We start from the raw sequence: 23,421 nt of genomic DNA on the forward strand, positions 1-23,421 counted from the left end.
ACAGGAATATACCACGTAATTGAGAAACCACGTATACAAAATAATACGGTGATCGTGTTTGATTTTGGAGTTTACAGATAACATATTCGTTATTGCTAACCCCCCTTGACCATGCTAATAAGAATGCGAAACTGTCAAAAAGATCCATCAGTTTCATTCAACAATCGAATGTCATCTGCACCTACATTCAGCCAATGCACAGTGGTCCAATGAGGCAAAAAGTGGAACTTAATTCCACAGCGCCTTTCAACTTCATCCTAGCTTAATAGTATCTTCAGAGCAATTGTTTGTATGAATGACCCGCATAATTGAAAATTGTCAAAAAATATGAAAAGTTTACTATACTAAAACTAAAAAAATTAACTTTTTTGTGTTAAGAGATAGAAGAATATTTTATTCAGCAAAGTTGTAGAAAATTAAAAAATATGAAACTTTGTTGAACAAATGAAAATCCTATCTCTTTTCGGTACAAAGTTATAAAGTATACTACATGGAACTTATTTAAAAGTTAGTTTTTTGTACTTAACTTTTGTTAGTTGCATTCTACACGAAAGTATCGTTCGGAGAAATTGTTACGACACATGAAACTCACATTTTTGCCGAAGACCATATATCTCCAGGACTTTTCCTTACAAAGTTACATCATATTTTAGCTTATTTTTTTGATAACTTCAAGAACGTATAGGTTAAAAAGGGGCAAGTGGAATCATGATGTCAATATTTTTCCTTGCAGTTAAAATTGAAGTACTATAAACTTCTTTAGGTTCCATTTGTCCCAATTCACTCATTTTAGAGTACGGCGAGCATATGTTACAGTAGGTTTTCATATATTAAATATACTAACTTTTTTGTGTTAAGAGATAGAGGAATGGTTTATTCGGCAAATTTTTAGAACATACAAAAATATGAAACTTTGTTGAACAAACAAAATTTCTATCTTCATTGGGAACAGAGTTACAGAGTATTTCATGTAAAAGTTACTTAAAAGTTAGTTTTTTGTATTTAACTTTTGTTAGTTACATTTTACAAGAAAACGTTGTTCTAAAGAAGCATTTGGGCATACAAAACACACGTTTTTGTTGAAGGTCACACATCTCCAGGACTTATCCTTACAAAGATATAGTACATTTCAGCATATTTTTTTGATAACTTTAAGAACGTATAAAGGAAAAAGGGGCAAGTGGAATCATGGAATCAGTGGAATCAGTTACCGATGGACCGCCGATACCGAAGAATAATAATAATATTACGCTTCCAACACCTGCTGAAGGATGCGGATCCAGAGAAGTTGAACACCGTCGAATTGATGGTATCGCGCCTGCTGCATTAAATAGCTGGCCTTGGATGGCTCTTATTGGGTATAAAAACACATTCGGAGAGGTGTCTTTTGAATGTGGAGGATCGGTTATTTCTAGACGACATGTATTGACTGCCGCACATTGCATTCATAAAGATCTGTGAGTCATTGATAAGTACATCAACAATTTCTCTTTGAAATAGGCTAAATTAATAATTTAAATTTTCAGTTCTTTAGCTCGAATTGGCGAGCATGACACATCAACGGATGCAGAAACGAACCATATTGATATTCCGGTAGTGAAGGTGAGTTCGAACGGTATTTAATCTTTGCATTAATAACAGCATTAAACAGGTGAATATGTGGTTATTCAACATTTAGATGGAAACATATCCACAATACGTCAAGAATGATAGGCATTCGGATTTAGCGATACTCTATCTTGGTGGAGATGTATTATTCAATGGTTTACACACTGATACGTTTAGTTAAATTTATACTTATCGCCATCAGATATCGTTCGTCCAATTTGTCTTCCCATTGGTGATCCAGTAAAAAGTCTTAATATAGATGGGTTTACGCCATTTGTAGCTGGCTGGGGACGAACACAAGAAGGTGGCAAATCCGCAGATGTTTTACAAGAGGTCCAAATGCTGATTTTGTCAAACACACAATGTCGAGAACTGTATAGCAAAGTCGGGAAAGCGTTTTCTGAGAAACAGTTCGATAATGCAGTACTGTGTGCTAGAGCTTTGGTAGGTGGAAAGGATTCTTGGCAGGGTGAAAGTGGAGGTCCATTAATGCTTCCACAACTCGTTGATGGTGAGTTTCATTACTACCAAATAGGAATTGATTCATACGGTGTGAATGAACTTTGTAAAAAGTTGACTAATTTCCATTTGAACCATGACAATGATTTAGATTTTAAATAAATGTTGTTTCGTAGATGATTTTACGTTTGATTATTTTTAAGTGTTGAAGGAAAATTTCTAAAAGATTTTCATGGTACGATCGCACAAATGTGAAGAACCCTCTATGACAGTGCTGTCGAAATGTACAAAAACATCAAGTTTTGATTTTGTTGTATAATATATTATTTAGAAACATCAACCAGTAAAATAGATAATAAAGAATCTAGCGTCCTGAGGTGTTTAAATTATTGTCAACAAATCTGTTTCATGTTATTAAAAACTTTGGCTACACCGAGGAAGCTTTGGCAACACGGCCGGGCATCAAAATCGCGGTTATATAATTAGTGTTTTTTGTGTGTAAATTGATTAGGCGCGTAAAGGGTAGCAAGTGCTAACTACTAATATACAACAGCAGAAAAGCAGTGAAAATTCAATTGAAAATTGTCGCATCATTTAGAGTTGAAGCCATGATGCGCAACCCCAGCCCCAGTAAACAAAGGAAGTTTTAGACAGTAGCTATAGTAGTGGTTGTGAAGTGTGATTTTTTATCCTTCTATTAGATATTACATATTTTTATAGCATGGTGCTGCGGTTTGTTTCGGGCTGATGATCTGTGCATTAAAGTAATTTTTGTGTTAGGTTTTTTTATGTCGGATAAAATTTTCCATTCTCGTTTGTTGATTAAAGCGAATTGGAGCTGAGTGGCATTGTGTTGGTGTAACAAAAAACAGGAATGTATGGATTTTCGATCATAAACAGAAGCTGGGTCGTGTGCGAAACGGTGGAGTGTCGTTATATCGGTGCACGCTTAGTAAAAACGGAACCACGAAAAGTTTGCAAGCACGACGAGAAGAGCGGTCAAAATTTTTTGAACTTATTTGTATGCGGTCGACAACGGTGATTGTGAGCACGTTTGATGATTGACCTTACGCGCAGAAAACTTAACCTGAAATTTTCGAGCTCTTGTGTTTTTATTTTTGATTTTTCTAGCTTTTTGAGTAAATGTTATATAAAAATATTTTTTTTATTTCTAATGAACAGGACATGTATCGGTGTAACACGAAATCCCACAACTGTATCCTGTTTATGACGATTTTGGCGTTTTATCAATAATTTGAGCTGTATTTTGAACCATACGTATATCTGTGATTTTTATATACATACTGATTGTGGGTTGTATATTACTAAGTAAGTACGTAAACACTTTTCTCAATTTAAAAAGCTTTGAATGCATGAAAATTCGCCTTTTTTTAGATTAGGTAGATAATTTTGAATAGGTGCCGGCGGGAAACAAATAATCACGCAGTCAAACAACGAAAACAGTATTCGCTTTTGAAAACAATAAGTTCATTGGATATATGCACTCCGCACTCCGGGGGCTCGGACCGGAGGGGCGTGGAGGAGTTTTGGTGTCCCTAGTCATTATCATTTTTTCAGAGACTTAAATAAGTTTTCTCGTAAACATAACGTTGGAGCAACGAACCCGGCGAGCGATTTCTATACGACACTCTCACGTAAATTGACGCGTTTTGGTAATGAGTAGGGGCACCCGAATTCATGGGAATGGTTGAGTAGCTGTAGTATTTCTTTTTTTCCCGGTTTGAGTTTTGAAGTCGTTTTTTTTTTGCTCATTTTGTCGATCAGTGTTATTGAGGCTTAAGGAGGCGGCGCGCAATGTTCCCAAAGCATATAGATTCTAAACTTAAAGTTTACGTAAAAGTATGAATGCTGCATGGTAAAATAGTTCGATTTTGTAGGTCTCAAGGCTGAATGCGTTAAACTGTAAGGGATTTGCTCATGAGATTTCATCACATAGTGATTAAAAGTAATAAACCGTGATTCGCTTAATTTAATAGACTAGACTAGCTATGAAAAGTCAATCTAAGTATAAATTAACACTAAGATTTCATTTTTAGAATAGAGTTGTTGTTTTTTCACAATAAAAAAAACTCAAATCAACAGCGCAACTTTTTACAAAAAAATCAAAAATGGAGAAATGAAAATTATTTTTTTCATTAAACGCAAAGTTTTACAAAAATAGTTTATATTTATAATTTTCAAAATACAGTGCTTTTTCGATTTTATCACGGTCAAAAAAAATTTTACCGTGAATTTGGCGCAACCGTGAATTTAGCGAAATGATAAAAAATTAATTTTTGTGTTGGATTCAATTGAAATTTATGATATTTTGAGTAAAATGATGCACTTTCATGGTTGAAGGGGATATAAGTTCAAGATACAAATGAATAAACAAGAAAAGGTTAGTTTATGATGTTTTTCATCATTGCGTTTTCGCGAACTTTCTCCCGCCTATCATACATGCAATATCAATATGATTTGTACTGCCCATTCTTTAGCATAGCTAGTAGAATCTAATGCTTGTTTATGTAAAATTGTGGAACCGCTAGATTTTATTATTTTTAAATCCACGCTCTATGAGGACCAAACTGTAGGGTTATTTGAGTTGTCAACAGATTTTTTTCTCAACTGCTCGAATAAAACGTAATTTTTGCTTCGAAGTCAATGAAATACCTATTAGACGGTTCATTTTTCTCAAAATTATGACACAAATTATTTGTAACAGATGTGACACTTGGTTGCCTCAGAAAATTGATCAAATAAATTGAGTTCATGAAACTATACACATGCAAGGACACAAGGCACAAGTGAAAATGATGTTTCGAATGCATTTTCTACTACTGGAAGTGCATTATTCTTGATTCAACCTTTTTTTTTTAAAAGCGTGATAAAAACGAAAAAAAAACCGTGAGAAAATCGAGCGTGAATTTGGCGAGTAGTGATAAAAACGACTGTTGATAAAAGCGAAAAAGCACTGTATGTCTTTTTCAAGGATGAACTATGATAAACGACAATAAATCGGGATTAAATTGGAGATCCCTCTAGGGGGTGACACCCGTGAGGAAAATTTTCATACGTATTAAGTTAACATGATTAAGTGCAATTGAAAACGAACGTGCTAACTTTCACAATTTTTGATAACAAAATGATTTCACTGCAAGCTGGTGGGGGTGACACTAAGGGGTAAAGGGGTGACACCCAAATTTTTTGCACCGGGTGCCACTCGGTCACGCTACGCCACTGCCTTCCCCCCAATAATTGCATGAAACTGCGAGCAACCATTGAAGAATGAATGGCATGCTTGTATGATATCGCCTTTCTTGATTTTAGATTCAAGCTTTGTGTATATAGTTCAAAACCTTATAATTAGTACCGAAATCTGAAAATGATCTATTCCAATATTTGTATCATCTGTAAATATAAATCATCTGAATGTGTTTGTGCATGCCGAAAATCAATCAGTTGCACGAAAGATTATTTTTGTAGTCGATGCCAGTATACTAGTTTCTTCTGATTAACAGTGATACAATACCTGCTATATGTAACGCACCTCTCTGTTCATTACGAATAAATCTCTGAGTAATGGATCCTCAGACTCACTATGTATGGAAATTACATTTATCCTTTGGAAATCCCGGTTGAAGAAAACCAATGCGAAGTGACACAGCCACAAAAGAATGCACATCACATTGTAAGTTCCTGTTTCCGTCCGTTGACTGTTTTAAGTTTACTTCTGATCTCAACCATGCTGCTACTGAACCGGTTGGTGGTCTGTCCGAAAGTTTGCTTGATGCGAACCGTCTTACCGCTGCAAGGTCTTATTAATCGGCATACGAATTGTTACGATGAGACACACGGAAACCTGACCGCTCTATCTACATAGAATCTAGAGATTGAACAAACTTTAAATCACTCAGCATTTGCCTTGAGCTGCCTTTTTAATATCACTAAGAATGACATGAGATAATTTCCATTATTAACCCAAAGTGCCCATATAAATTTTTAGACGGACTTCGAGAAAATCACTACGAGGCTTCATAAACATTTTTTAAGTTCTTATTAAAACTTTTTATAGGTTCAACTGACGACCGTCTAAAGGCGGCATTGGGCACTAGAGGGTTAATACTAATGTTGAGTAAAGTTATTGCATTTATAGAGAAAATAGAACATTCAACTGCAAGCAAATTTATGCTCAAACACTACTTTGTTTCGTCCGCGATTGTTTTTATCATTACCGTTTGTCAACTACAGCAGTATTAGTACGACAAGTAGTTTTGATTCGCAATTATTTCGTCAATAATTCGTTTCCACAGTGATGATACATCGTTTCTGCACTGCTGCAGTGGATTTCTGCTGTAGCCCGGAACCCAAAAACGAACAACTTAAAAGCAAAAGTGCTATACCAGTGAACCACGGGCGCAAAAATGAATTCTACAATAATTCTGCCTTAAATTGGTGCCGTGAATGCGAGTTTATTTTAGTATTGTTTCATCTGCATTAAGTATAAGAACGGATGGATTTTATGTAACCATTATATAAAAACGCTGTTCAAGTTCGTTTACTATATATTTCAATTATATAGTCAGGTTTTAAATGATGAAATCCGCCATGAAGTTAATTTTAGGCTTCGCGTTCTTCTCTACTGTGTTTCTGAGTAGTATTAATCCTCAAGGTATTTATAAATAAATAAACAATTAAAAACGGTTAAATTTTTATTTGTTTGTGGTACTTCAATTGCAACACGTTCTGTAAACTGTAAGTTCGTTATCACGTTTTCTTCTGGTGTTGTGTTGTCTGGTGTTATTGAGATTCATTTAACGTTAATGGTTAATTTTGCTTACGGCAAACCGGTTCGTTTCTTTATTCCATCAGTTGATGCCTTTCATCGGATCTTTCATAATTTATATGTGAGTCTATTTCTGAAGACACAATCCAGAGCATGATAATCAAAATTTTAGAATATGCCATGCTAAACGAGGAATGAAGGCAGTGTATGGCAGTTGCTTATTTGTGCTGTTCGAGCTAAAAACCAGTAAACGGAATCATGTTTTTGGCATCACTAAAGATCACGCGCTCAAAATAGTTAATGATATGTGACTAATGTACATTGATCATGTAGTGAAGAATTTACATATGTGTTGCAAATACACATGTTTGTTAATTACAGTCGAATCCCTTTATAGCGGCATCGCAAGGGACCTTCGTTATAGCGGAATGTCACAATAATACGAAGAATTTTTGTACAGACGCCGTTCGATAACTGCAAGACTTTTAACTGCAACGCTTTTCAACTGCAAGACCGATAACTGCAACAGCTTTTCAGTTATTGGACCGCAATCCGTTAAATCTGATGTCAAAGTCATATTTGACATTGTAGTGACAGATCTCGCGGGGGGATTCTAAATGCATTCAAAAATGAAAATTTTTGTATCTCTAGAAACATTTCAAAAGAACTTTTTCATTTCTCTTGATTTTTTTTCGATTTAGTTTACTTGTTGTCTCTTCATTCTAGATGGGAGATTATCAATCTCCACTAATAATCAATCAAGCAAAATTACCATGTTATGTGGTTCACTATCCGTAATTATTATAAGAGAAAAAAAATATCCCTTATGCATTGTTTGGCTAGCTTCCACTACTCAGCGAGGCAGTGCATAGTAGACCACAAACAATATTTTGTTGCACCTGGTGACGATGGAATCTTTAATATATTAATCAAACATCTCCCTGAAATCACAATGGAATTTTTAGTGAAAATTTTCAATTGCTGCTTCAAAATTGCATATTTTCCCAAATTATGGAAAAATGCAAAAATACTCCAATTTAAAAACCGGATAAGAACCCAGCTGTAGTTTCAAGTTATCGACCAATCAGTTTGCTTTCTTCAATAGGTAAACTGTTTGAGAGAATTATTCTTAACAGAATGATGTCACACATCAACGAAAATTAAATTTTTGCAGATGAACAGTTTGGATTTCGCCATGGGCATTCCACTACTCATCAATTGCTCAGAGTTACTAATATGATACGAGCTAACAAATCTGAAGGTTATTCCACTGGAGCTGCTCTTTTAGACATAGAAAAAGCATTCGACAGTGTTTGGCATAAAGGTTTGATTGCGAAATTGCAAACTTTTAATTTTCCAATTTTCCTAATCAAAATTTTAAAAAATTATCTTACTGATCGAACTCTGCAGGTTGTCTATCAGAATTCAAAATCTGATAGATTTCCTGTCAGAGCAGGTGTGCCTCAAGGTTCTGTCTTGGGCCCAGTCCTGTATAACATATTCCCTTCATATCTTCCTGATTTGCCTCCAGGATGCACAAAGTCAGTGTTCTGCGATGACACAAGCATTTCCGTAAAAGGAAAAAGCCTTCGTGTCATATGCAGTCGATTACAGAAAAGTTTAGATATTTTTTCTTCCTACTTGCAGAAGTGGAAAATCTCTCCCAATGCTTCTAAAACTCAAATGATAATTTTTCCGCATAAGCCTAGGGCTTCTTTCCTCAAGCCAAACAATAATTACGTTGTCAAGATGAATGGGGTTATTTTAAGTTGGTCTGACAAGGTTGAGTACTTGGGACTAATTTACGATAAAAACTTATTTTCAAAGAGCACATTGAGAGTATACAAGCCAAGTGCATCAAATATACGAGATGTTTATATCCTCTCATTAACAGGAATTCTAAACTTTGTTTAAAGAACAAACTTTTGATTTACAAACAAATTTTTAGACCAGAAATGTTTTATGCTGTACCGATCTGGTCATGTTGCTGTTCAACAAGGAAGAAAACGCTCCAAAGGATTCAGAATAAAATTCTAAAAATGATTTGAAGCGTCCTCCTTGGTTTGGTACACTCGAATTACATAGACTTACTGGTGTTGAACCATTAGAAGCTATGTCAAATAAATTTATTAACAATTTTCGACAAAAATCGTTGCAATCCTCAATTGCTACGATAAGCTCTCTTTATAGCCAATAAGTTAGCAATTAAGTTAGTTGTAAGTTTACTTCCCCTTTTCTGACAAGTAGGTTTAAATCCCTACGAATGGCAAGTCCTAATTGCGAAAGCAAACAAATCCTAACAATTAAAATTACAAATTTCTAACAGTGTTGAGAAGTCACCATTTGTGATTGGACACACATACTCATTATTAACTATATATATTTATCATAAATACTTAAGCTACTAACAAATCCCCCCCTTAAAAAAAGAAAAAAAAACAATTTTTGCTGACCTAGCGTTAAATAGACCATCTTACGAACTGGCAGGTGTCACGGATCCTGCTGACATTGATGTTGCTTTTACTTGCGTTATGTCAGCGGTTCCGAGCTTTCTGTCAAAACTTCATTCATGATTTGAGTTCAGAAACGTCTAGTAGAATGGTCTACTGTAGTGATGAACTTTATCTTCCCCTACATATTGGTTATGTAAAGTAGTTACTAAAATGCAATAAATTATGATTGGGAAATATGAATGTCAAATTGATTAATCGAAAAGCTTGCCTATTTTAGTTTCCTGCTATTTTTTCTGAAACTATTCCATTAAAAATATACATATCGACATCATTGAAAACAAAAATGGTAGTGACGGATCCCCCTCTAAATGTTGGCATATGTCAAGTGCTGCAGTTATCGAACGGCATTCGATAACTGCAATATAAACATATTGCAGTTACCGAACGACGACTGTATATGTAGAACAGAAGGTACCGTTGAGAATGTCGTTATAGATTTAACACTGTCGTTATAGAGAGATTCGACTGTACTATTGTCGCAATAAAGAATGACAAGTATGAGTTTTGGTATGCCATTATAGAGAAAGGTCGTTATAGCGAAATGTCGCAATTAAAACGAAGAATTTTAGTATAAAACTGAGGAGCCTTTGAGAATGTCGCTATAGCGAGATTTGTCGTTATAGAAAATCTCGGTTTAGAGAGATTCAACTGTACCATGTTTCTTAAATCTGTTTTTTATTATAAAGCACGGTGCTCCCACAGACCGTTATTATAAAAAAAATGCACCAAAGAATCTGAGTACACCATTCGATTCGTTATGACGTCCAGAATGTCTGGTCAAAATTTCAAAATCATCGTACGGTACATTTTTGAGTAATGCCCTTTTGAAGGTCGTACAGTACAAAAAAGTGATATAAAAACGACGAAATACTTATTGTAAAGCACGTTTCTCAACCAGCATTTTATGAAATAACTTGCAAAATAGTTTCTACACATTCCAAGGGTTATACTTCAAGACATTAACAATTGGTGGAAAGATTTATTTAAAAATCCCACAATGCACAGTGGTATAAACTCGAAAAATCGTGATCGTCCTAGATTTGACTGTGAAAAATTGATTTTACGTAATCAATGTCTTCAGCAAAATTGTTCCATAGAACAAAGCCTTACTTTTGGCGTTTTTAGTTTTTCGATCAATCCACCTAACAGTTAAATAAAAAAATATTTTTTCTAATTTTCAATATACCAGATTGCTTCCTTCAGCAAAGTTTTGGAAAATTTTGAAAGAAAAACAATTGTTGAATACTGCGATGTCCTATCTGTAACTTGCGCATGTACAATCGGCACTTATACTAATTCTATTTTTTTTAAATTTTTACTCTAACTCACACGAACTTTTGACCGTTTGGCGGTTTTTCCAATCCCGTTTCCCCTTTTTTACCACCCACCATTTTATTTTTTTTTTTTTTGCATTATATTTATGCCTTCCCCCTCAGGGTTGTATTTCTGTCCGTGTATAACAATTTTCAAAACGCGTTTAATTTGGCCCATTTCAGTGTAAGAATTTCTGTTTTGTGAATTCTACTGTTTTTTTTTTTCTATTTTAATCTCTTAATCCTACTAACAAACTATATCGGAATAAATTAGTAACCCAAAATTGTTACGAAATACATAAAGCATATTTAAAAAAACTAAAGACAGTGTAATGTAACAACAGTTACAAACGGTTCGTCTTGACTATTTTTGATTGCAACATTTTCTATCGAATATACATTTTATTCTTCATCTGACTTTTTAGGTCTTAATGAAATATTATGATGACAATGCTTAGTTCTAGCTGATTTTTTGGAGCAAACTCTCCAAATACGGACCGGTTCTTCAACAGCATCAAATCTTAGAAGACCGAATACTAGTCCGGGGAATTTTTGCTAAGTTTATGTTTTAGAGTTTTTGATATAATTCCAACAGGCGTATTCCAAGTTTATTTTTTTGAGGCTGGGTAAACGCTTAGAAATAATTAATTACCTACATTAGTTTGTTTTGTAACTGAAACTGAATACATTTTTCAAATTGGTGTTATTAAATATACAGCTGTTTGATCAAATTAAACAGAATAAAGTTTTACGATAGTTGGTCGCATTATTGAAATATTACAGAAAATAAAAAAATATTCATTCTATGTTTTGTTTTTGTTTTGTTTGTGATGAATTGTTTTTTATTTGTTTTTTACTCATAAAAATAATACTGGTTCCGATATAATCATACCGAATCTTCGTGTAAATATTCTAAAAACACTCGTATTATTCGTCCTACTAATTAGTTTAACGGTTTTTGTGTCAACCATATCACGTAGCTTGTTCGGTAAGAAATAAGTTTTAGTTTGTTCAGTTAGAAGGTGAACGTTTCTATGTTTGCGTGAAACGCGTGTAACTCTGAACAGCAAGAATAACTTAGGGGCCATCCACATTCCACGTCGACAGATTTTCGTCGATTTTGATCCCCCTCACCCTCCGTGGACAACTGCCCATATAAATTCTAAAAAATGTGTATGCACCGTGGACATTATACAGACTTCCACCCCAAAACTGTCCACGTGGTATGTGAATCGCCCCAAAAAAAAAAAAAAATTTAAGGTGTTTCGGTACGATCCCTCATACCATATAATCGTGAACATTCGAAACACTAAGAAAGCAAAAGTAAAACTAATACAAATGACAATGGTAGTGGTAGTAGATATAATGATAGAGATATGTTATAAGAATGGCGTTCGATAATTTGAGTTGAGTAGCGCAAGAAGATGTTATTTCACATCACAACGAGGAAAATTTTTGTATTGATTTATTCTTCGGTATAGCACAGTCATGTTACACTGCCAATGGACAAATTGGAGTATGCCAACCCCTCCACTATTGTTCAACATTGATTCGTCTTCATCAACATAACAGAACACAACACACAATAGACATTTGGATTGCATCTCAACGGAGCTGTGGAAATCGCATGTACAATGGTTACCCTGTTCTCTGTTGTACAGATGGTGTTTCTTACGATCAAAGTCCTGGTACTGAACCGCCTATTTTGACTACGACAACAACAACCTCAACTAGTACACCAAAACCTCAGATACAAGCTCCAACAATGAAGGCTCCCACGCGGCCAGTAGATTGTGTTGGCCCTGATCGCAGATTTGCGAAACTGTCCATCCCTTCTTAAACAACTCATAATACGTCAAAAGGATCCACAATACATCAGTTTCATTCAACAATCGAAGGTCATCTGCAACTACATTCAGCCAAATGTGTGTTGTCCTCTAGAACCACCAGTAACTAGTGCACCACACGTTCCACCTCCGAAGATGGCATCTTCACTGGCTTCGGTTACCAATGGACCGCCGATGCCGAAGAATAATAATCTTATTACACTTCCAACACCTGCTGAGGGATGCGGATCCAGAGAAGTCCAACACCATCGAGTTGCTGGTAGCGGGCCTGCTACATTAAATAGCTGGCCCTGGATGGCCCTGATTGGGTATAAAAACACATCTGGAGAGATGTCTTTCAAATGTGGAGGATCGGTTATTACTAGACGACATGTATTGACTGCCGCACATTGCATTCATAAAAATCTGTGAGTCATTGATGAGCCTATATCAACAATTTCTCCTTGGACTCCTTGGCTGAATTGAAAATTTAAATGTTCAGTTTCTTAGTTCGCATCGGTGAGCATGACACATCAACGGATGCAGAAACGAACCACACTGAGATTCCGGTAGTGAAGGTGAGTTCGAATGGTATTTTATCTTTGCATTAATAACAGCATTAAACAGGTTAATATTTGGTTATTTAACATTTAGATGGAAACATATCCATAATACGACAAGAAAGATAGGCATTCGAATTTGGCGATTCTCTATCTTGGTGAAGATATATTATTCAATGGTTTACTTACTGATTCGTTTAGTTAAATTTATAGTTATTGCCATTTTTTTTATTATCAGATATCGTTCGTCCAATTTGTCTTCCAATTGGTGATCCAGTAAAAAGTCTTAATTTTGATGGATTTACGTCGTTTTCAGCTGGCTGGGGACGAACACAAAAAGGTGGCAAATCCGCAGATGTTTTACAAGAGGTCCAAATCCCGATTATTTCTAACACAGAATGTCGAGGATTGTACAGCAAAATTGGAAAAACGTTTTCTGAGAAACAGTTCGATAATGCGGTACTGTGTGCTGGAGCTTTGGAAGGTGAAAGATATTTCTGTCAGAGTGACAGTGGAGGTCCATTAATGCTTCCACGACGCGTTAATGGTGAGTTTTTATACTACCAAATAGGAATTCGTCATACGGTTTTGGGTGCGCGCGAGCAGAGTTTCCTGGAATTTACACGAGACTGACACGTTTCGTAGACTGGATCCAAGAAAAGGTAGCTAAGCCAGTGTGAATGAACTTTGTAAAAAGTTGACTAATTTCCATTTGAACCATGACAATGATTTAGATTATAAATAAATGTTGTTTCGTAGACAGTTTTACATTTGATTTTTTTTAAAATATACAACTGTGTTGAAAGAAACTTTTCTAAAAGATTTTTACGGTACGATCGCACAAATGTGTATTTTGTATGACAGTGCTGTCGAAATGTACAAAAACAATGAGTTTTGGTTTTAATATATATATTTATTTAGAAGCATTAACCAGTATGGTAGATAATAATGAATCTATATGCCGTGTCCTATGATGGTATTTAAGGTAATGTCAACAAATTTGTACCGTACTATTAAAAACTTTGGTTAAAAACTAAAAATTGGAAATTACAACTGAATTTTCATTCATAAAAATAGAGTTGTTTTTTTTTTAAATTTTTTTTGAAACGCTTAAGTTACTTTTCATTAAAGAGCTGAGATGGCGCAATGAAAAACAATTTTTTTATGGAAAGTAAAGTTTCTACGAAATTTTTAATATAAACGTTTTTCAGAATGTGTCCTTTCCAATGATATACAATTCAAATGATGATTTTGAATGAAAAAGTTTATGATAAACAACTTTGTAGATACAGCCGTTTCAGAGATATTTTGAGTCTAGTTGAGAAAATTATAAAATAAACATTAAATTATACATTGAATCAAAAGCGGATTGAATTTTCTCCTCAAATTAATTTGTTTGAAACTTGACATTCTTTCAAAACTTCTTATTAAAAATTCTGGGTCGAGAAATGTGGGTAAAAATTTTACTTCAAAGTTAAGTTTCAAAGATTTTTTGTAACTTCAACATTTTTTAAAATCATAAAATTCCAAGAATGAAGTATGAATCTAACGGTAGTTCCAAATCAACTTTTGTGTCCTCAATAATTTTTGCGAAGGGGCAACGTACCATTTCGCCCCTCCAATAATACTATGAAGTTGGCGCCTTAATTCGCATCGCCATAGATTTTTATTATTTTTTAACTTCACAACCCTCACGCCATTTTGCAGAGATGTGGCCCATGCTGATTACTATTAAAACTACCATTCCAAGCACGTTACGTCAATTCTAAGGCGTTTCGCATACAAAAATTTTTGGCGATATATTTCTAGTTCTATAGAATTTAGAAAATTTAAGCTCTCTTGTCCCCTCCCCCTCAATAATTGCATGAAGCTGGCACCTATGCGAGCAACCATTGAAGAATGAATGGCGTGCTTGTATGATATCGCCTTTCTTGATTTTAGATTCATGCTTTGTATATACAGTTTTAAGCCCTATAATTAGTACCGAAATCTGAAAATTATCCATTCCAATATTTGTATCATCTCTAAATATAAATCAACTGAATGTGTTTGTGCATGCCGAAAATCAACCATTTGCACGAAAGATTATTTTTGTAGTCGATGCCAGTGCATTAGTAGCTTATGATGAATAGTGGTACAATATCTGCTATATGTAACGCACCTCTCTGTGCGTTACGAATAAATCTCTGAACAATGGATCCTCAGACTCGCTATTTTTTATGTATGAAAATTATTTCCAACCTTTGGAAATCCCGGTTGGGGAAAAACTATCTAGAGTATGCAATCAAACCGCTGCATAGGATACTGTTTCAGTGTACAACGCAGCAAGCAATGCAAATCGAAGTAATCGCTACATATAGCATAGAGTTAAAAATCATTTAGTTCGAATCATACACTGCCGCTATTCGCATAACAGTCCTATGTATAAGTCCTATGTTTTCTTATTTTTTGCGGATATGGGTCCATTCTGGCATGCTCTACAAGAGTAGACATTAAAATCGAGGTTGTGGGAATTAAACCTTACTTTTCTAATGGTTATTCTTAAAAAACATGCCAAAATGGACCCATTTTCGCAAAATTTACATAGGATTCGCAACTTTTAGATAGGACTATTATGCGAATAGCGGCAGTACAACTGTTGAATAAAGACATACCACAGACTAACAGACGTAACACTGGAACCTAGCTTCATCGCCACAAAAAAACGTTCATTTCAAATTTTCAATCGAATAACAGTCATCGCGCGAAAACTCGTCTGGGGCGCTGTCATGCAATCTCATACATATTTTGTAGTTCCCCATTTGACACATGCAGTAACGCTGGCGCTGATGTCGAAATACATGACGCAGCACGAACACGACAGCAGATGGCGCTAGTGTTACTAACGTAAAGTACTGGAATCATCCAAATGATGATTTTATTGAAAATTTGTTTGACGTGTTATGTCTGTTAGTCTGTGGACATACTTTCAAATAGTTCTTCAAGATATTTTCAAGACCAGTCCGATTATTCCACTTTGTCATCCAATAGGTTATGGGCTTTTGCGACCGGAGTTGGAACTGGTGAAGAAAATTCAGAGGTTTAAAAGTCAAGATGGCAGAAAAACTGGTGTCGTTTCCGAAGCTCGATGGTTCCAACTACGATAATTAAAGTTTCAGAATAAAACTGTTGCTGACGAAAGAGGGCAATTGGATTGCTGTAGCTGGCACGAAGCCAGAACCGGTCACGGAAGTGTGGAAGTTGAACTGCCGTTCTACGCATAGTTGTCCCATGTTACTTTTGGTCGATTTTCGTTTTGTATCACCAATATATTTTTGAAAAACTTCCAAAAATAACATTGTTTGTTCCGAAAGTCTTGAAAAATCATACCAAATCTGTTTGTCCCATCGATGATTTTCTACACATATTTGTCCCACTAGATTTTTTCTATTCTAATCGATCCCACTAATCACTAATTCCCATATTTACAACTTGGGAAGTGCTATAGAGCAATAAAAACTTCTCCTTACAACGTTTGGCTACATTACGGGTGTCAGAAATTCGGCACCGAAAATCACTTTGCTTGATTATTTGAATGCGGTACGTTCATATCTTTGTTCGGAATACTTAAGCCTTGTTTACTGGTTTGTAATCTGAATGCCTATCCTTTTCGAGCATAAGAAGATAACCGCATGAGATTCATACTAATTGAAAGTTATAAGAACTGTCTTTTGTATGTAACCAAAATGGTGAAAGCCTAACAACGTTCAAATATGGGCAATCTGAAAAAACAATTCCCCTTTGTAATTGTAAGTCATCTGATACTTATTCAATTAACTAAACTTTCATCTCGACTATCATCACCTGCTTATGAAGACAACACGATTAGCGTGATCATTTTCGTGAAAGGTTAAATAGCCTTGTATCCCCAAAACGAATTTTGTATTGGGAAACATCGAATGCAAGTGGTGGGACTGATATGCGTAGAAATTACCTATTGGAAGGCAAATTTATCGGCATTATTGTCCCAGTGGGTATTTTTATGAAAAAGAGTGTTAAACCGCAAAACTTTCAACTAGATTTATTGAAAACAGTCTATTGCAAGGTAGAACTGCTTAAAAACCCATGACTGCATTTGTCACATTGGCGCAATGCGTAAAAGCATTGTAAAACTTTAACATCGTTTTTCTCGTTTGCATGATTTGGTACATGGGGCAAATATGCGTAGAACGGCAGTGAAGGACGAGCAAGCGCTGGCATAAATAGGATTGGCCGTGGAAGGCAACCAGGTTATCCACATAAGGAAGGCCAAATCGGCAGCTGAGGCGTGGAAAGCTCTTGAAAACTTTCATGTGAAGGGGACGTTGACGACGAAGTTATCCGTAATGCGAAAAATCTGCAGTCTACGCCTGGAAAAACACGGTGATATGGAAGCGCACGTTCCGAAGCTGGCACAGTTGTTTAAGAAGCTTAACAATCTGCAATCGGAAAAAATCCTTGACGCATTGTTAAGCAGTCTACCGGAGGAGTACGAGAGGTTGGTAACCGCTCTCGAAGCCCGTCCGGAAGAAGATTTGACCCTTGACATCGTAAAGGGTAAGCTTATCGATGAATGGCATAAAAAGAAACAGTGCAAGGGCGACCAAGACGACTCTGAGGCAGTGCTGTATGCTGATTCAAGAACCGAAAAGGATCAGTGTTTCTTCTGCAGAAAGTTAGGGCACTAAAAAGCAAATTGTGAAAAATTCCGAGTATGGAGAGCTGCGAAGGAAAGTGTTAGCGTAACCAAGCAGTCGAAAGCTGGGACTAAGCAATCAAAAGTGGTAACCAAGCAGCATAAAGCCAACAACGTGTCGCGCAACGACGATCCTTACGCGCTCCTTACTGGTTGCGGTAATCAAACGGAAAAACTGTAGATATTAGATTCTGGTGGGACTTGTCCTATTGCAAATTACCGGGATTTCTTTGAAAATCTGGATGATGCACTTACAGAAGACGTTTGGGTCGGTAATGGAATGAAAATTCGTTCAAAGGGCCGCGGTCGAGCGCGTGATGTGCCGTTAGAATGTGCCTTGTTCGTTCCGGAAATGTTGGACTTCATTTGCTTTCCGTAAAACGACTTGTGCAAAAAGGATTCGTTGTAATATTCGATGCGAGCGGAGCGAAAACCTTGAGAGGTGAAAAGGCTTGTGCGACAGCGGAGTCCGTTGGAAATTTATTTGTGATGCGTCAATCATCCATGACAACGACGAGTGATGACTGCGTTCATGTTTGGCACAGGGGGCTGGGTCATAGAGACTACGAGGCCGTGTTGAAATTACAAACGGTAGCTGATGGTGTGAAGGTGAAAAGATGCAGTTGCACCGATATGTGTGAAGTATGCTTTAAAGGAAAAATGCATAGGGCACCATTTCCAAAGGCATCCGGAAGTGTGACATCATCGGAAATGGACTTGGTGCACACTGACATTTGTTGGTCAATGCGTACAAAAATTCTGGGCGGCAGACGATACTTTATAACGTTCACCGACGATCACAGCAAGTACACGGTGGTATATCTCCTACGTGAGAAATCAGAAGAGCTCCAGAAATTTAAAGAGTACGTTGAACTGGTCAATACGCAGTTTGGAAAGAAAACCAAAGTTCTGCGGACAGACTGCGGTGGCGAGTACATCGGTAAGAAATTCAAGGCTTTCCTGAAGCAAAATGGTATTGTTGGACAGTTGACGGCACCGTACACCCCACAGCAAAACGGGATGGCTGAAAGGAAAAACAGATATTTAGTCAAAATGGCAAGGTGTATGCTCATCGATGGAAATCTTGATAAGCGTTATTGGGGAGAAGCGGTGATGACGGCAAACTACATACAAAACCGATTGCCATCGCGGTCAACCACTGGTACACCATATGAGCGATGGTTCGGGAAAAAGCCCAATCTCGGACACATTCAGCGATTTGGCTTAAATGCATATCGTCATGTGCCAAAAAAAAGAGAGGAAAGCTGGATAGCAAAGCACTCAAGCTGCGGTTCGTTGGCTACAGTGAGGCATCGAAGGCATACCGCCTGGTGGACGAATCTACAGGAAAAGTGACAGTTAACCGTGATGTGAAATTTTTAGCGACTTGCGATCCTGAGCCAGGGTTGTGGTGATTTATTTATCAGTCAGCGGAAGTACATTGATGATGTCGTACATTCTGTTGGTCTACAGCAGGGATGTTACGGATGTGATTTTTCAGACATCTGCAGATGCGGATGCGGATTACGGATGCAAATGTAGATGCGGGTGTCAATTTTCATGCGGATGTTCCGCATTCGCGAATGCGGATGCGGATATCCGTAACATCCCTAATTTAGATGGGTAAACATGGTTTGTAGCAGGCTGGGGAATAACACAAGAAGGTGGCAAATCCACAATGAGTTTGGAACAGTTTCAATTTCCGATTATATCAAACACAGAATGTCGAGGGTTGTACAGTAAAATTGGAAAAGCATTTCCAGAAAAACAGTTCGACAATGCAGTACTGTGTGCCGGAGGTTTGGAACATAGAAGGGATTCATGTCAGGACAGTGGGGATCCATTAATGCTTCCACAACGCATTGATGTGAAGTTTTATTGCTACCAAATAGGAATTGTTTCATATGGTATTGTGTGAGCGACCTGAAGTTCCTGGAATTTACACGAGAGTGACACGTTTCGTAGAATGGATCCAAGAAAAAGTAGTTCAGCCAGCGTGAACAAACTTTGTAGAAAATTAGAAAAATTCTATTTGAACGACAATGATTTAGAAAATAAATATATATTGATTTACAATCGATTTTTTTTTAAATTTAGAAGATTTTTAACAGTACGATCGAACAAATGTGAAGTATTTTGTTTGTTGAAAACAAATATCTGTTTCTTGAATACTTCTCTGTTTCTTGAATAATATTGTACCATTATTCATCTCATTGAGCCGAAGTTTGCAGAAAACGCACGGATTGAACAGCAAAATTTCACGAAGTCATCGAGAAAATTAACAAGCAGGTAGGTACCTGCTTTTATGGAATTGCCGAACAATGGATATATAGTATACTTAGCGAAATTTATCCTATTTTACATCTTAAATAGAAAGCAACTGCATTACATCTATTATTCTATTGTTATTTTCCTCGATGTAAGTAGCATACATTATAAAGATTTTGAAAATTCCACATAGTTTTGTGTGTAATAGATACCATGTTGCAATTCTTCAAAGGTTTTTTTTTTCAAGGGGGGGCGAATGCTTGTAATGATTTATTTATGTACTAATATCTATTCAGAATTAGTATTGTGTGTTCTGCCACAAATGGTGACATTTCAACACTATTATATATATATTTGTACCCTTTTTTATATTATTGAATGTTATTTGCTTTCGCAGTTAAGTTAATGTAATTGTAGGAAAATTATTAAACCTACTTGTCAAGGAAAAAAAAGGAATAAAACAAAACTAAAAAAAAACTTAAAACTATCTTACTGACTATAAAGTGAGCTAATCGTTGCAATTGAGGATTGCAACGATTTTTGTCGGAATTTGTTGATAATTTGGCTTGACAATTTTTCTCATGTTTCTACATTAGTGAGCCTATGTAGCTCGTTCGTGCTAAGCCAGGGAGGACGCTTCAAAATCATTTTCAAAAGTTTATTCTGAATCCTTTGAAGTGTCTTCTTCCTGGTTGTACAACAACTTGTCCAGATGGGAACTGCATATAACATTGCTGGCCTAAAAATTTGTTTGTGAATTAACAGTTTATTCGTGAGACAAAGTCTAGAATTCCTGTTGATAAGAGGATATAAACATTTGATATACTAATTGCACTTTGACTGGATATTTTCAATGTGCTCCTTGAAAGTAAGATTCTTATCATAGATTAGCCCTAAGTATTTAACTTGATCAGACCAATTTAAGACCACACCGTTCATCCTTATAACGTGGACTTACCTTATTTTCAATAGGACTTACTACGTTCAAATTGGAGTTATGAACGCTCTCAAACTGCTGAGCAAGTTTTTGAGATTTTTGTTCATTCGTTAGAAAAATGCAATCACCATCTTTAAGGACTGGAATGGGCTTCGAAGGTTTCTTAAGAACCTTCGAAAGCTTCCAGAAAGGTTTTGAATAAGGTTTTAGTTGTTCAACTTCTCTCATGAAATGCTCATTTCGCAAGAGAGTGAATCTATGTTTAATTTCCTTTTCCGATTCTTGAAAAATAATTTTCAAAGCAGGATCACGAGATCTTTGGTATTGACGTCTCCGTATGTTCTTCAAACGTATAAGAAGTTGAAGTTCACTGTCAATAATTGGTGCATTAAATTTCACTCTTGCCTCAGGAACTGATAAATTCCGGGCATTGAGTATAAAGCTGCTAAAATTTTCTAATGCTCTGTCAATGCCAGCACTATTTTGTAAAATAATATCATCATTCAAATTTTCTTCGATCGTAGAACGATATCTATCCCAATTAGTCTTGTGATAATTTAACACAGATCTAGTGGGATTTAAAATAGTTTCATGGGAAATAGAAAACTTTATGGGAAGATGATCAGAATCAGTCAGCATGAGTTAATAAATCACTGCATGAATGGCTTTGATTTGTAAGTACCAAATCAATTGTAGATGGATTCCTAATAGAAGAATAACATGTAGGACCATTTGGAAATAAAACTGAATAAAATCCAGCCGAGCAATCATTAAACAATATTTTTCCATTGGAATTGCTTTGAGCATTATTCCAAGATCGATGTTTCGCATTGAAATCACCGATGATTAAAAATTTAGATTTATTTCTTGTGAGTTTTTGCAAATCTCCCTTGAAATAATTTTTTCGCTCACCAGTGCATTGAAAAGGCAAATACACTGCGGCTATAAATAGAATGCCAATACTTGTTTCAATTTCAATTCCCAAACTCTCGATAACTTTGGTTTCAAGATGGGGTAAAACACGATGTTTTATTCGACGGTGGATAACTATTGCAACTCCACCACCGGCAACATCAATTCTATCAAACCTATGAACCATGTAATTTGGGTTCTTTTTTAGTTTAATATTTGCCTTTAAAAGCGTTTCAGTCACAACTGCAATATGCACATCGTGGACTGTTAAAAAATTGAAAAATTCATCTTCTTTCGCTTTTAAAGAGCGAGCATTCCAATTTAGAAAATTTACAGCATTATTTAAAATCATTGCTGAATTCAATTTCATAACAATATTAGTTGTAAATTTTATACCTTCTTGAACAGCCTCGTACATCGAGTTACAGTTCAACAAAACGGACATTAGCTGCAGCATGGATTGTTGTAGGTGTTCAATTTTTTCTGGAGTTGGACTACCTAAATCAATACTGGCTGACTTTTCAGCACCAAACACGAATGGTTTGTTACTGGTTGATTTTGAAATATTACCTGTAAGGACACTGGCATATGAACAGCCTGGTGTTGCCTGTACAGGATTTTTTGTCTGAAATTTGTTATCTGAATTTAAATGATTACCTACAGACACACCTGCTAGTGAAAGTGCTGGTGATGCCTGAACAGTATTGAAAGTCTTTTGTATACCCACATTGACAACAGGTTGCTTAGAATTCCTACGTTGTCTGGAAGCAATAATTTTTGACCTTACAGGACAATTAAAGAAATTAGATTTGTGATTTCCCCCACAATTTACACATTTGAAACTATTAGTGGTCTCTTTCACGTGGCAGATATCTTTCGTGTGACCAGTGTCACCACAAATCATACATTTTGCCGCCATATGGCAGTTTCGAGTTCCATGACCATAGGCTTGACAATTTCGACATTGAGTAAGATTATGGATTTCTCCATGTCTCTTGAAATTTTCCCACTTTATTCGTACGTTAAATAAAACACGTGCTTTTTCCAAACATTTCAAATTATTTACTTTGGTACGATCAAAATGTACTAAGTAATTTTCCTGGTGTATTCCAGTTTGATTAATTTTGGCATTTGCCTTTCGTTTCATCAAAATTACTTGGTTGGGAGCAAAACCAAGTGATACTGACAAACATTCTTTAATTTCCTCAATAGTTTGGTCATTTGAAAGACCTTTTAAAACAGCCTTAAACGGTCTCTCGTTTTTGGCATCAAAAGAATAAAATTTATACATCTTTTCAGTCAAATACTGTAAAAGATGTTTATGGCCATCAAGAGAATATCATACCTGTTAGTCGAAATTTCAGTGTCACTTGGAGGAGATGCCTCACGTTTCCTTGAAGCCGCATCAAAGCGAGCTTTTTTATTTTTTCCAGGCGTAACTGGAAAACTTCACTACACTTTCACTACACTCTAGAATTCAAGTAGAAATATCTCAAACCAAATTTACTCACTAAACACTCGTTAA

The 23,421-nt window shown here is 35.9% G+C and overlaps 3 protein-coding genes across 4 annotated transcripts in view; all 3 read left to right on the forward strand.

Moving 5' to 3' along the window:
• Positions 1 to 13,833, forward strand: part of LOC129727105 (venom serine protease Bi-VSP-like) — a 34,132-nt gene extending 20,299 nt beyond the window's left edge. The window contains 2 exon segments of the mRNA XM_055684572.1: positions 13,382 to 13,639; positions 13,642 to 13,833. Coding sequence (XP_055540547.1) covers positions 13,382 to 13,639; positions 13,642 to 13,745 — 362 coding nt within the window. The 3' untranslated portion in view covers positions 13,746 to 13,833.
• On the forward strand, positions 583 to 3,854 carry LOC129727104 (serine protease easter-like). 2 transcript variants are annotated; one of them, XM_055684571.1, is made up of 3 exons: positions 583 to 1,457; positions 1,527 to 1,602; positions 3,250 to 3,854. In XM_055684571.1, exons 1-3 carry the CDS (start codon positions 1,189 to 1,191, stop codon positions 3,319 to 3,321), a joined length of 417 nt encoding a protein of 138 aa, XP_055540546.1. In that variant the 5' UTR covers positions 583 to 1,188; the 3' UTR covers positions 3,322 to 3,854. The 2 variants fall into 2 exon arrangements, with proteins under 2 accessions (XP_055540546.1, XP_055540545.1); XM_055684570.1 differs by lacking the exon at positions 3,250 to 3,854 and adding an exon at positions 1,679 to 2,031.
• Positions 6,416 to 13,520, forward strand: LOC129727101 (phenoloxidase-activating enzyme-like). The gene is given in 3 exon segments (XM_055684566.1): positions 6,416 to 6,739; positions 12,161 to 12,491; positions 12,493 to 13,520. Coding segments are annotated over 3 exon segments (855 nt in total). The 5' UTR covers positions 6,416 to 6,660; the 3' UTR covers positions 12,938 to 13,520.
• Positions 13,834 to 23,421: the final 9,588 nt, after the last annotated feature.

This window comes from Wyeomyia smithii, chromosome 3 (assembly GCF_029784165.1).
Source record: "Wyeomyia smithii strain HCP4-BCI-WySm-NY-G18 chromosome 3, ASM2978416v1, whole genome shotgun sequence".
Taxonomy (NCBI): Eukaryota; Metazoa; Arthropoda; class Insecta; order Diptera; family Culicidae; genus Wyeomyia; species Wyeomyia smithii.